Source organism: Oncorhynchus keta, unplaced genomic scaffold (assembly GCF_023373465.1).
Source record: "Oncorhynchus keta strain PuntledgeMale-10-30-2019 unplaced genomic scaffold, Oket_V2 Un_contig_2201_pilon_pilon, whole genome shotgun sequence".
In the NCBI taxonomy this organism is placed as follows: Eukaryota; Metazoa; Chordata; class Actinopteri; order Salmoniformes; family Salmonidae; genus Oncorhynchus; species Oncorhynchus keta.
Window position 1 is genome coordinate 40,001 of NW_026282719.1, and position 15,773 is coordinate 55,773.

Below are 15,773 nucleotides of genomic sequence, written 5' to 3' on the forward strand. Positions count from 1 at the left end.
TCTATCAGTATGTCTGGACTCTGTATCTATCAGTGTATCTGGACTCTGTATCTATCAGTATGTCTGGACTCTGTATCTATCAGTATGTCTGGACTCTGTATCTATCAGTATGTCTGGACTCTGTATCTATCAGTATGTCTGGACTCTGTATCTATCAGTATGTCTGGACTCTGTATCTATCAGTATGTCTGGACTCTGTATCTATCAGTATGTCTGGACTCTGTATCTATCAGTGTGTCTGGACTCTGTATCTATCAGTGTATCTGGACTCTGTATCTATCAGTATGTCTGGACTCTGTATCTATCAGTATGTCTGGACTCTGTATCTATCAGTATGTCTGGACTCTGTTTCTATCAGTATGTCTGGACTCTGTATCTATCAGTATGTCTGGACTCTGTATCTATCAGTATGTCTGGACTCTGTATCTATCAGTATGTCTGGGCTCTGTATCTATCAGTATGTCTGGACTCTGTATCTATCAGTATGTCTGGGCTCTGTATCTATCAGTATGTCTGGACTCTGTATCTATCAGTATGTCTGGGCTCTGTATCTATCAGTATGTCTGGACTCTGTATCTATCAGTATGTCTGGACTCTGTATCTATCAGTATGTCTGGGCTCTGTATCTATCAGTATGTCTGGACTCTGTATCTATCAGTGTATCTGGACTCTGTATCTATCAGTATGTCTGGACTCTGTATCTATCAGTATGTCTGGACTCTGTATCTATCAGTATGTCTGGACTCTGTATCTATCAGTATGTCTGGACTCTGTATCTATCAGTATGTCTGGACTCTGTATCTATCAGTATGTCTGGGCTCTGTATCTATCAGTATATCTGGACTCTGTATCTATCAGTATGTCTGGACTCTGTTTCTATCAGTATGTCTGGACTCTGTATCTATCAGTATGTCTGGACTCTGTATCTATCAGTATGTCTGGACTCTGTATCTATCAGTATGTCTGGACTCTGTATCTATCAGTATGTCTGGACTCTGTATCTATCAGTATGTCTGGACTCTGTATCTATCAGTATGTCTGGACTCTGTATCTATCAGTATATCTGGACTCTGTATCTATCAGTATGTCTGGACTCTGTATCTATCAGTATGTCTCAGTATGTCTGGACTCTGTATCTATCAGTATGTCTGGACTCTGTATCTATCAGTATGTCTGGACTCTGTATCTATCAGTATGTCTGGACTCTGTATCTATCAGTATGTCTGGACTCTGTATCTATCAGTATGTCTGGGCTCTGTATCTATCAGTATGTCTGGACTCTGTATCTATCAGTATGTCTGGGCTCTGTATCTATCAGTATGTCTGGACTCTGTATCTATCAGTATGTCTGGACTCTGTATCTATCAGTATGTCTGGACTCTGTATCTATCAGTATGTCTGGACTCTGTATCTATCAGTATGTCTGGGCTCTGTATCTATCAGTATGTCTGGACTCTGTATCTATCAGTGGACTCTGTCTGGACTCTGTATCTATCAGTATGTCTGGACTCTGTATCTATCAGTATGTCTGGACTCTGTATCTATCAGTATGTCTGGACTCTGTATCTATCAGTATGTCTGGACTCTGTATCTATCAGTATGTCTGGACTCTGTATCTATCAGTATGTCTGGACTCTGTATCTATCAGTATGTCTGGACTCTGTATCTATCAGTATGTCTGGACTCTGTATCTATCAGTATGTCTGGACTCTGTATCTATCAGTATGTCTGGACTCTGTATCTATCAGTATGTCTGGACTCTGTATCTATCAGTATGTCTGGACTCTGTATCTATCAGTGTGTCTGGACTCTGTTTCTATCAGTATGTCTGGACTCTGTATCTATCTCCTTTGCTAGCCAGAGTTCCCTCTGTATAGTATAGAAGACTGGAACACTCAGAGGACTTATATAGGTTAACACAGACATTCTCTTTCTCACACACACACACACACACACACACACACACACACACACACACACACACACACACACACACACACACACACACACACACACACACACACACACACACACACACACACACACACACACACACACACACACACACACACACACACACACACACACACACACACACACACACACACACACACACACTCCCTTCTTTCCCAGAGACTTCACACCCCTCTGTGTTGTCAGAGTAAACCCTTTAGTCAGGCGTTTGGCTGCTGTGAATATATAAGCCATAAAGACACTGTACTGAAGATGCTGTGTACGGTGGAACGGTGACAGTGGAGTGTCTGTTGGCTATGGAAGCGTATAGTGTAAATAAAACCTCTTTGTGTGACTTCCTGTAGCCAAAGACCTGCACTAAACCCATTGTAAGAGGATTCAATGTTTTCTTTGTGTGCCTTTAACTTATTACCGCATATTAATCAACAAAGCGTATTTTTTTTTATTGGATTTTATTTTTTATTCATAACTTTAACAATATTTGTTTTTTTTATATAAACAAAGGAACAGTTGTACGTTCAAACCTGGGGAAGGAGGAAGTAAAAGGGGGAGGAGCTATACTATCGGTTGTAATATTCGACTCGTTCTTAGAGAGAGACTTCCTGCAGAGCAGTGGTTTTTCTAGCCTCTCCTCGGTGACCCCCTGACGTTGTACAATGTTGTTGTAGCTCTGAACTATCTCACCTGATCCACCTGATCAAGGGCTTGGTGATTCAGCTGACGAGTTCAATCAGGTGCTCTGGAGTAGATCCAAAATGTGGATGGCTTGGTGTCCCCGAGGAGACGACAAAATCCCTGCTATAAGGCACCGTCACCTAACTGTACTTAAACCTTTGGCTGTAGGGACACTCAGTCTGTAGGAGACTCAGCCTGTAGGCAGACTCAGTCTGTAGGGAGACTCAGCCTGTAGGGAGACTCAGCCTGTAGGAGACTCAGCCTGTAGGAGACTCAGTCTGTAGGGAGACTCAGTCTGTAGGGAGACTCAGTCTGTAGGGGACTCAGCCTGTAGGGAGACTCAGCCTGTAGGAGACTCAGCCTGTAGGGAGACTCAGCCTGTAGGGAGACTCAGCCTGTAGGGACACTCAGTCTGTAGGGAGACTCAGTCTGTAGGGAGACTCAGCCTGTAGGGAGACTCAGCCTGTAGGGAGACTCAGCCTGTAGGGACACTCAGCCTGTAGGGACACTCAGCCTGTAGGAGACTCAGCCTGTAGGGAGACTCAGCCTGTAGGAGACTCAGTCTGTAGGGACACTCAGTCTGTAGGAGACAGCCTGTAGGAGACTCAGCCTGTAGGGAGACTCAGTCTGTAGGGAGACTCAGTCTGTAGGAGACTCAGCCTGTAGGAGACTCAGCCTGTAGGGAGACTCAGCCTGTAGGGACACTCAGTCTGTAGGGAGACTCAGTCTGTAGGAGACTCAGCCTGTAGGAGACTCAGCCTGTAGGGAGACTCAGTCTGTAGGGAGACTCAGCCTGTAGGGAGTCTCAGCCTGTAGGAGACTCAGTCTGTAGGGACACTCAGCCTGTAGGGAGACTCAGCCTGTAGGAGACTCAGCCTGTAGGGAGACTCAGTCTGTAGGGACACACCTGATCAAGGGCAGTCTGGTGACACCAGCCTGTAGGGAGACTCAGCCTGTAGGGAGACTCAGCCTGTAGGGACACTCAGCCTGTAGGGAGACTCAGCCTGTAGGGAGACTCAGCCTGTAGGGAGACTCAGCCTGTAGGGAGACTCAGTCTGTAGGGACACTCAGTCTGTAGGGAGACTCAGTCTGTAGGGAGACTCAGCCTGTAGGGAGACTCAGCCTGTAGGGAGACTCAGCCTGTAGGGAGACTCAGCCTGTAGGGAGACTCAGCCTGTAGGGAGACTCAGCCTGTAGGGAGACTCAGCCTGTAGGGAGACTCAGTCTGTAGGGAGACTCAGCCTGTAGGGAGACTCAGCCTGTAGGGAGACTCAGCCTGTAGGGACACTCAGTCTGTAGGGAGACTTAGTCTGTAGGGACACTCAGCCTGTAGGGACACTCAGCCTGTTATAAAGTCAAACACGATCTGTTACCAGAGCCTCCTGGCTGTAGAAAAACTAACTCTCCAAGATGATTGGCTGTCGGGACTCTGTCTGTTATAAAGTCAAACACGATCTGTTACCAGAGCCTCCTGGCTGTAGAAAAACTAACTCTCCAAGATGATTGGCTGTCGGGACTCTGTCTGTTATAAAGTCAAACACGATCTGTTACCAGAGCCTCCTGGCTGTAGAAAAACTAACTCTCCAAGATGATTGGCTGTCGGGACTCTGTCTGTTATAAAGTCAAACACGATCTGTTACCAGAGTCTCCTGGCTGTAGAAAAACTAACTCTCCAAGATGATTGGCTGTCGGGACTCTGTCTGTTATAAAGTCAAACACGATCTGTTACCAGAGTCTCCTGACTGTAGAAAAACTAACTCTCCAAGATGATTGGCTGTAGGGACTCTGTCTGTTATAAAGTCAAACACGATCTGTTACCAGAGTCTCCTGGCTGTAGAAAAACTAACTCTCCAAGATGATTGACTGTCGGGACTCTGTCTGTTATAAAGTCAAACACGATCTGTTACCAGAGTCTCCAAAGTCCCTTTATTTCATGTTTAATGAGGTTGGTTCTCCATAGTGACGGGACGAAGGAATGTGTCTGTGGCCTGAGATTTACAAGGGGCGTGGGGCCATAAAACCCCCCACATCTTCAGACCCACACATCTCTCCTCTGTTGGGGTTGAGAGATAATCTGTAGGGTTGTGGTCTCCTGTAACCTGACCTGATCAAGACAGTCATGACACCAATGACAGGTCATTGTTAAAAAATAGAAAAGAGTAGAGGGCCTAGAGAGCTGCCCTGCGGTACACCACACTTTACATGTTTGAAATTAGAGAAGCTTCCATTAAAGAACACCCTCTGAGTTCTATTAGATCTGAATCCACGGTATGGCTGAAGGTTGAGAAGCCGTTAACACAAGTTTTCTCACAGTTTTCTCAACAACAGGTTATGGTCAGTAATATCAAAGCACTGACATATTTTTAGTTATTTCTTTTTTATTTCACCTTTATTTAACCACTACATCTCAATAGAAAACCATCTAAACTACATCTCAATAGAACACCATCTAAACTACATCTCAATAGAAAACCATCTAAACTACATCACAATAGAAAACCATCTAAACTACATCCCAATAGAAAACCATCTAAACTACATCTCAATAGAAAACCATCTAAACTACATCTCAATAGAAAACCATCTAAACTACATCTCAATAGAAAACCATCTAAACTACATCTCAATAGAACACCATCTAAACTACATCTCAATAGAAAACCATCTAAACTACACCTCAATAGAACTCAATAGAAAAACCATCTAAACTACATCCCAATAGAAAACCATCTAAACTACATCACAATAGAAAACCATCTAAACTACATCTCAATAGAAAACCATCTAAACTACATCTCACTACATCTCAATAGAAAACCATCTAAACTACATCCCAATAGAAAACCATCTAAACTACATCACAATAGAAAACCATCTAAACTACATCTCAATAGAAAACCATCTAAACTACATCTCAATAGAAAACCATCTAAACTACATCTCACTACATCTCAATAGAAAACCATCTAAACTACATCCCAATAGAAAACCATCTAAACTACATCACAATAGAAAACCATCTAAACTACATCACAATAGAAAACCATCTAAACTACATCTCAATAGAAAACCATCTAAACTACATCTCAATAGAAAACCATCTAAACTACATCTCAATAGAACACCATCTAAACTACATCTCACTACATCTCAATAGAAAACCATCTAAACTACATCTCAATAGAAAACCATCTAAACTACATCTCACTACATCTCAATAGAAAACCATCTAAACTACATCACAATAGAAAACCATCTAAACTACATCTCAATAGAAAACCATCTAAACTACATCTCACTACATCTCAATAGAAAACCATCTAAACTACATCACAATAGAAAACCATCTAAACTACATCTCAATAGAAAACCATCTAAACTACATCTCACTACATCTCAATAGAAAACCATCTAAACTACATCTCAATAGAAAACCATCTAAACTACATCTCAATAGAAAACCATCTAAACTACATCCCAATAGAAAACCATCTAAACTACATCTCAATAGAAAACCATCTAAACTATCATCTCAATAGAAAACCATCTAAACTACATCTCAATAGAAAACCATCTAAACATACCATCTAAACTACATCTCAATAGAAAACCATCTAAACTACATCTCAATAGAAAACCATCTAAACTACATCACAATAGAAAACCATCTAAACTACATCTCAATAGAAAACCATCTAAACTACATCTCACTACATCTCAATAGAAAACCATCTAAACTACATCACAATAGAAAACCATCTAAACTACATCTCAATAGAAAACCATCTAAACTACATCTCACTACATCTCAATAGAAAACCATCTAAACTACATCCCAATAGAAAACCATCTAAACTACATCTCACTACATCTCAATAGAAAACCATCTAAACTACATCTCATCATCCCAATAGAAAACCATCTAAACTACATCTCAATAGAAAACCATCTAAACTATATCTCACTAGAAAACCATCTAAACTACATCCCAATAGAAAACCATCTAAACTACATCTCAATAGAAAACCATCTAAACTACATCTCAATAGAACACCATCTAAACTACATCTCAATAGAAAACCATCTAAACTACATCTCTCAATAGAAAACCATCTAAACTACATCTCTCTAAACTACATCTCAATAGAAAACCATCTAAACTACATCACATTAGAAAACCATCTAAACTACATCCCAATAGAAAACCATCTAAACTACATCACAATAGAAAACCATCTAAACTACATCTCAATAGAAAACCATCTAAACTACATCTCACTACATCTCAATAGAAAACCATCTAAACTACATCCCAATAGAAAACCATCTAAACTACATCACAATAGAAAACCATCTAAACTACATCACAATAGAAAACCATCTAAACTACATCTCAATAGAACTCAATAGAAAACCATCTAAACTACATCACAATAGAAAACCATCTAAACTACATCTCAATAGAAAACCATCAAAACTACATCTCAATAGAAAACCATCTAAACTACATCAAACTACATCTCAATAGAAAACCATCTAAACTACATCACATTAGAAAACCATATATTTTTTAAATTGATTTAACCTTTATTTAACCAGGTAGGCAAGTTGAGAACAAGTTCTCATTTGCAACTGCTACCTGGCCAAGATAAAGAATAGCAATTCGACACATACAACAACACAGAGTTACACGTGGAATAAACAAAACATACAGTCAATAATACAGTAGAACAAAAGAAAACAAAAAGTCTATATACAGTCAGTGCAAATTAGGTGAGATAAGGGAGTTAAGGCAATAAATAGGCCATGGTGACAAAGTAAATACAATACAGCAATTAAAACACTGGAATGATTGATGTGCAGAAGATCAATGTGCAAGTAGAGATACTGGGGTGCAAAGGAGCAAAATAAATAAATACAGTATGGGGATGAGGTAGGTAGATAGATGGGCTGTTTACAGATAGGCTATGTACAGGTACAGTGATCTCTGAGCTGCTCTGACAGCTGGTGCTTAAAGCTAGTGAGGGAGATGTGAGTCTGCAACTCCAGAGATTTCTGCAGTTCGTTCCAGTCATTGGCAGCAGAGAACTGGAAGGAAAGGCGGCCAAAGGAGGAATTGGCTTTGGGGTGACCAGTGAGATATACCTGCTGGAGCGCGTGCTACGAGTGGTTGCTGCTATGGTGACCAGTGAGCTGAGATAAGGCGGGGCTTTACCTAGCAGAGACTCATAGATGACCTGGAGCCAGTGGGTTTGGTAACGAATATGTAGTGAGGGCCAGCCAATAGAGACTGTGTATAAGCTGTGGTATAGAGACATGAGGAGAGGATCAGATAATGCTGCAATATGAGTGAGGAGAGGATCATTGAATATGGGGCTTTGGTGACAAACCGGATGGCATGGTGGGTGATAGACAAACCGGATGGCACTGTGATAGACTGCATCCAATTTGCTGAGTAGCGTGTTGGAGGCTATTTTGTAAATGACATCACCGAAGTCTAGGATCGGTAGGATGGTCAGTTTTACGGGGTTAAGTTTGGCAGCATGAGTGAAGGATGCTTTGTTGCCGAAATAGGAAGCCGATTCTAGATTTAACTTTGAATCAGAGATGTTTGATGTGGGTCTGGAAGGAGAGTTTACAGTCTAACCAGACACCCAGGTATTTGTAGTTGTCCACATATTCTAAGTCAGAGCCGTCCAGATCTAACAGTACAGGTCCCACAATCTTCTTCTCGTGATCTATTTCTTTCAACCAATCATCAGTCATGTGTGTCAGTACCATACACATTGAGTGCTCTTCTCTATAAGCATGCTTTAAGTCTTGTTCATTTTGAAAGAAATAACATTGAATTTGGTTAAACACCATTTTTTTCAGCAGTTTGCTAAGAGCTGGCAGCAAGCTGATTAAGTTTGCTCTTCGAACCAGTAAAGGCAGCTGTACCACTCTTGGGTGGCGGAATGACTTTGCCTTCCCTCCAGGCCTGAGGACAAAGACTTTCCTCTGGGCTCAGATTAAAGATATGACAGATAGGAGTGACTATAGAGTCAGCTACCATCCTCAGTAGCTTTCCATCATGGCAATGTCAGGAGGTTTGTCATTATTGATCAATAAATAAAATAATCTACCTCCCCCACAAACTTTACAACATTAAAATATGCAAAGCTTTTCTTTCATCATTTGTAATTTTTAGGCATGAATATGAAGGCTCGCTGTTCGTTGTTGGCATTTCCTGCCTACATTTTCCCACGTTGCCAATGAAGTGATCATTAAAATAATTGGCAACATCAAATGGCTTTGTGATGAATAAGCCATCTGATTCGCTGAAAAGATGCGGTTGAATTTGTCTTTCTGACCATAATGTCATTTAAAGTTCTAAGTTTTTTTCCATCGTTCTTTATATCATTGATCTTGGCTTCATTAATACAGTCTCTTCTTCTTCTGGGTTGAGTTTCGTCACATCATTTCTCCATGTGCAGTAAGTCAGCCAGTCAGATGTACAGCCAGACTTATTAGCCACTTCCGGCAGGGTAGCCTAGTGGTTAGAGCGTTGGACTAGTAACCGGAAGGTTGCAAGTTCAAACCCCGAGCTGACAAGGTACAAATCTGTCGTTCTGCCCCTGAACAAGGCAGTTAACCCACTGTTCCTAGGCCGTCATTGAAAATAAGAATTTGTTTTTAACTGACTTGCCTAGTTAAATAAAGGTAAAATAAACATTTAAAAGAAATAAATATTCTTACAACCATGCAGGTTTGTTCAATTCCTCATCAATCCATGGAGCCTTAACGGTTTTCCAACAGGAAGTGAATTAACAGGTGCATGTTTATCAGCACGTGGCTCTTTAGACACTGTTAGATGGTGTCATGTTGTTGTGTGTTGAATCACTTGACCGGGGTTATTACTAGGTGGTCACATGTTGTGATGTTGACAATCTATAATGTGTGTCTTTGCATGTGCTCTCTCATAGCATCATAAAGGCTAGACTCAGACAATTACTATAGACATGTAATCCCTGGCTTTTTATTAATGAATTCATTTAACTAGGCTAGTCAGTTAGGAATAAATTCTTATTTTACAATGACGGCGTACTCCGGCCAAACCCTCCCCTAACCCGGACGACGCTGGGCCAATTGTGCGTCGCTCTAGCTTCCTACCTGCCTGCCTGCTTTTACACTCTCTATCAGTCTTGTGTCAGTCTTGTGTCAGTCCAGTGTCAGTCCAGTGTCAGTCCAGTGTCAGTCCAGTGTCAGTCCAGTGTCAGTCTTGTGTCAGTCCAGTGTCAGTCCAGTGTCAGTCCCGTGTCAGTCCTGTGTCAGTCCCGTGTCAGTCCTGTGTCAGTCCAGTGTCAGTCCAGTGTCAGTCCAGTGTCAGTCTTGTGTCAGTCCAGTGTCAGTCCAGTGTCAGTCCCGTATCAGTCCCGTGTCAGTCCGTGTCAGTCCCGTGTCAGTCCTGTGTCAGTCCAGTGTCAGTCCCGTATCAGTCCCGTGTCAGTCCCGTGTCAGTCCAGTGTCAGTCCAGCGTCAGTCCCGTGTCAGTCCAGTGTCAGTCCAGTGTCAGTCTTGTGTCAGTCCAGTGTCAGTCCCGTGTCAGTCCAGTGTCAGTCCAGTGTCAGTCTTGTGTCAGTCCAGTGTCAGTCCAGTGTCAGTCCCACGTCAGTCCCGTGTCAGTCCCGCGTCAGTCCCGTGTCAGTCCCGCATCAGTCCCGCGTCAGTCCCGCATCAGTCGCGTCAGTCCCCATCAGTCCGTGTCAGTCCCGCGTCAGTCCCACGTCAGTCCAGTGTCAGTCCCGTGTCAGTCCCACGTCAGTCCAGCGTCAGTCCTGCGTCAGTCCCGTGTCAGTCCCGCGTCAGTCCCGCGTCAGTCCCGTGTCAGTCCAGTGTCAGTCCGTGTCAGTCCCGTGTCAGTCGCGTCAGTCCCGTGTCAGTCCCGCGTCAGTCCCATGTCAGTCCGTGTCAGTCCGCGTCAGTCCCATGTCAGTCCGCGTCAGTCCCATGTCAGTCCCGTGTCAGTCCCGTGTCAGTCCCACGTCAGTCCAGTGTCAGTCCTGTGTCAGTCCCACATCAGTCCCGCGTCAGTCCAGTGTCAGTCCCGTGTCAGTCCCACATCAGTCCTGTGTCAGTCCCACATCAGTCCAGTGTCAGTCTTGTCAGTCCCGTGTCAGTCCAGTGTCAGTCCAGTGTCAGTCCAGTGTCAGTCCAGTGTCAGTCCTGTGTCAGTCCCGTGTCAGTCCTGTGTCAGTCCCACGTCAGTCCAGTGTCAGTCCCAGTGTCAGTCCCGTGTCAGTCCCACGTCAGTCCCGTGTCAGTCCTGTGTCAGTCCCGTGTCAGTCCTGTGTCAGTCCTGTGTCAGTCCTGTGTCAGTCCAGTGTCAGTCCTGTGTCAGTCCCGTGTCAGTCCAGTGTCAGTCCTGTGTCAGTCCCGTGTCAGTCCCGTGTCAGTCCTGTGTCAGTCCCACGTCAGTCCAGTGTCAGTCCAGTGTCAGTCCCGTGTCAGTCCCGTGTCAGTCCGTGTCAGTCCTGTGTCAGTCCCGTGTCAGTCCTGTGTCAGTCCCGTGTCAGTCCCGTGTCAGTCCCGTGTCAGTCCCACATCAGTCCCGTGTCAGTCCCGTGTCAGTCCAGTGTCAGTCCCGTGCCAGTCCTGTGTCAGTCCCGTGTCAGTCCAGTGTCAGTCCAGTGTCAGTCCCGTGTCAGTCCAGTGTCAGTCCAGTGTCAGTCCCGTGTCAGTCCCGTGTCAGTCCCGTGTCAGTCCCGTGTCAGTCCAGTGCCAGTCCAGTGTCAGTCCAGTGCCAGTCCAGTGTCAGTCTTGTGTCAGTCCCGTGTCAGTCCCGTCAGTCAAGTGTCAGTCCAGTGTCAGTCCCGTGTCAGTCCCGTATCAGTCCAGTGTCAGTCCAGTGTCAGTCCAGTGTCAGTCAGTGTCAGTCCAGTGTCAGTCCCGTGTCAGTCCAGTGTCAGTCCGGGTCAGTCCAGTGTCAGTCCAGTGTCAGTCTTGTGTCAGTCCTGTGTCAGTCTTGTGTCAGTCCTGTGTCAGTCCAGTGTCAGTCCAGTGTCAGTCCCGCGTCAGTCAGCGTCAGTCCCGCGTCAGTCTTGTGTCAGTCCCGTGTCAGTCCAGTGTACTCTAAGCTTTGCTGTGTCGTGTAAAGGAGCAGTGTGATAACAGAAGAGAAACCACACAGTGTGTCTAGAGAGTAGGAGCATGGTGAGGTGACTATGGCACTAGGCCTTCTACATTCTACCAGGGTTGTAATGAACACGGCCATGTTCCCTTGGCTTTCTCAGCGGGCGTGGGTTCTAAAAGACACACACACACACACACAAACAAGTACACTCCCCACACACACACACCATGACTTACTGTGAGTTCGGACGTAATTAACAGTTCTAAGTCCCAGTGTCTACCTGACACCAGTAGGAGGGGAATGTTATGGAGTATAATATACCACCTGACACCAGTAGGAGGGGAATGTTATGGAGTATATATACCACCTGACACCAGTAGGAGGGGAATGTTATGGAGTATAATATACCACCTGACACCAGTAGGAGGGGAATGTTATGGAGTATAATATACCACCTGACACCAGTAGGAGGGGAATGTTATGGAGTATAATATACCACCTGACACCAGTAGGAGGGGAATGTTATGGAGTATAATATACCACCTGACACCAGTAGGAGAGGAATGTTATGGAGTATAATATACCACCTGACACCAGTAGGAGGGGAATGTTATGGAGTATAATATACCACCTGACACCAGTAGGAGGGGAATGTTATGGAGTATAATATACCACCTGACACCAGTAGGAGGGGAATGTTATGGAGTATAATATACCACCTGACACCAGTAGGAGGGGAATGTTATGGAGTATAATATACCACCTGACACCAGTAGGAGGGGAATGTTATGGAGTATAATATACCACCTGACACCAGTAGGAGGGGAATGTTATGCAATATAATATACCACCTGACACCAGTAGGAGGGGAATGTTATGGAGTATAATATACCACCTGACACCAGTAGGAGGGGAATGTTATGGAGTATAATATACCACCTGACACCAGTAGAAGGGGAATGTTATGGAGTATAATATACCACCTGCCACCAGTAGGAGGGAATAATATAATAATAATAATAATAATATATAATAATATAATAATATAATAATATATAATAATATAATAATAATAATAATAAATAATATATATAATAATATAATATATAATAATAATATATGCCATTTAGCTACGCTTTTATCCAAAGCGACTTACAGTCATGTGTGCATACATTCTACGTATGGGTGGTCCCGGGAATCGAACCCACTACCTGGCGTTACAAGCGCCATGCTCTACCAACTGAGCCACAGAAGGACCACAATTTTATGGACTATAATATACCACCTGACACCAGTAGGAGGGGAATGTTATGGAGTATAATATACCACCTGACACCAGTAGGAGGGGAATGTTATGGAGTATAATATACCACCTGACACCAGTAGGAGGGGAATGTTATGGAGTATAATATACCACCTGACACCAGTAGGAGAGGAATGTTATGGACTATAATATACCACCTGACACCAGTAGGAGGGGAATGTTATGGAGTATAATATACCACCTGACACCAGTAGGAGGGGAATGTTATGGAGTATAATATACCACCTGACACCAGTAGGAGGGGAATGTTATGGATTATAATATACCACCTGACACCAGTAGGAGGGAATGTTATGGAGTATAATATACCACCTGACACCAGTAGGAGGGGAATGTTATGGAGTATAATATACCACCTGACACCAGTAGGAGGGAATGTTATGGAGTATAATATACCACCTGACACCAGTAGGAGGGGAATGTTATGGAGTATAATATACCACCTGACACCAGTAGGAGAGGAATGTTATGGAGTATAATATACCACCTGACACCAGTAGGAGGGGAATGTTATGGACTATAATATACCACCTGACACCAGTAGGAGAGGAATGTTATGGAGTATAATATACCACCTGACACCAGTAGGAGAGGAATGTTATGGAGTATAATATACCACCTGACACCAGTAGGAGAGGAATGTTATGGATTATAATATACCACCTGACACCAGTAGGAGAAGAATGTTATGGAGTATAATATACCACCTGACACCAGTAGGAGAGGAATGTTATGGAGTATAATATACCACCTGACACCAGTAGGAGGGGAATGTTATGGAGTATAATATACCACCTGACACCAGTAGGAGAGGAATGTTATGGAGTATAATATACCACCTGACACCAGTAGGAGGGGAATGTTATGGAGTATAATATACCACCTGACACCAGTAGGAGAGGAATGTTATGGAGTATAATATACCACCTGACACCAGTAGGAGGGAATGTTATGGAATATAATATACCACCTGACACCAGTAGGAGAGGGAATGTTATGGAGTATAATATACCACCTGACACCAGTAGAGAGGAATGTTATGGAGTATAATATACCACCTGACACCAGTAGGAGAGGAATGTTATGGAGTTTTGTGTCCATTTTGTTGTGGTCCCTTACTTGTGTGTGTGTGTGTGTGTGTGTGTGTGTGTGTGTGTGTGTGTGTGTGTGTGTGTGTGTGTGTGTGTGTGTGTGTGTGTGTATCTTCAAACCCCTTTACATGACCGTTGTGATCATTGTGTGTTTCCAGATCCCTTACCTAGCTGATGGAGTTCGTATCCATGGAGAGAAAGTGTCTGAGGCTCTGAGGCCTTTCCATGACCGCCTGGAGGCCTGCTTCAAACAGCTCAGAGAGAAAGTGGAGAAACAGTACGGAGTCAAGACTCTGGTAATATCTCTCTCCTGTGCTCTCTTCTCCTCTCTTCTCCTCCTCTCTCCTCCTCTCTCCACCTCTCTTCTTCTCCTCTCTTCTCCTCCTCTCTCCTATCCCCTCTCCTATCTTCTCTCTCCTCTCTTCTCCTCCTCTCTTCTCCTCTCGTCTCCTCTTTCCTATGCACTCTTCTCCATTCTCCTCTTCTCTTCTCCTCTCTCTTCTCCTCTCTCCTATGCTCTCGTCTCCTCTCTTCTCTGCTCTCCTCTCTTCTCATCTCTCCTCTTCTCCGCTCTCTTCTCCTCTCTTCTCTTCTCCTCTCTTCTCATCTCTCCTCTTCTCCGCTCTCTTCTCCTCTCTTCTCATCTCTCCTCTTCTCCTCTCTCTTCTCTCTCTCTTCTCTGCTCTCTTCTCCTCTCTTCTCATCTCTCCTCTTCTCCGCTCTCTTCTCTCTCTCTTCTCCGCTCTCTTCTCCTCTCTTCTCATCTCTCCTCTTCTCCGCTCTCTTCTCCTCTCTTCTCTGCTCTCTTCTCCTCTCTTCTCATCTCTCCTCTTCTCCGCTCTCTTCTCCTCTCTTCTCATCTCTCCTCTTCTCCGCTCTCTTCTCCTCTCTTCTCATCTCTCCTCTTCTCTGTTCTCCTCTTCTCCCTTCCCCTCCTCTCTTCTCTGCTCTCCTCTTCTCCCTTCACCTCCTCTCTTCTCTGCTCTCCTCTCTTCTCCTCTCCTTTCTTCCTCTCTACTTCTCCTCTTTCTCTGTCCTAATTCCTCCTCTCCTCTCATCCTACTCTCTCCTACTCATTTTAAATTGACATGTTCGTAATTTAGCAGACAGTCTTAGCCAGAGCCACTTACAGTTAGTGCATTCATCTTAAGGTAGCTTGGTGAGACAGCCACATATCACAGGCATAGAAAGTAGATTTTCCCTCAATAACGTAGCTGTCAGTAGAGTCCGAGCTGTCAGTAGAGTCCGAGCTGTCAGTAGAGTCCGAGCTGTCGGTAGAGTCCGAGCTGTCAGTAGAGTCCGAGCTGTCAGTAGAGTCCGAGCTGTCAGTAGAGTCCGAGCTGTCAGAGCTGTCGGAAGAGTCGAGCTGTCGGAAGAGTCCGAGCTGTCGGAAGAGTCCGAGCTGTCGGTAGAGTCCGAGCTGTCGGTAGAGTCCGTAGAGCTGTCGGAAGAGACCGAGCTGTCGGAAGAGTCCGAGCTGTCGGAAGAGTCCGAGCTGTCGGTAGAGTCCGAGCTGTCGGTAGAGTCCGAGCTGTCGGAAGAGTCCGAGCTGTCGGAAGAGTCCGAGCTGTCGGTAGAGTCCGAGCTGTCGGTAGAG

At 44.3% G+C, this 15,773-nt stretch overlaps 1 protein-coding gene across 1 annotated transcript in view; it reads left to right on the top strand.

The window, feature by feature from the left end:
• Positions 1–15,312, top strand: part of LOC127921328 (dedicator of cytokinesis protein 1-like) — a 39,385-nt gene extending 24,073 nt beyond the window's left edge. Inside the window, exons 5-6 of the mRNA XM_052505036.1 lie at positions 14,335–14,472; positions 15,280–15,312. Coding sequence (XP_052360996.1) covers positions 14,335–14,472; positions 15,280–15,312 — 171 coding nt within the window. The remainder of the gene's footprint in view (positions 1–14,334; positions 14,473–15,279) is intronic.
• Positions 15,313–15,773: the final 461 nt, after the last annotated feature.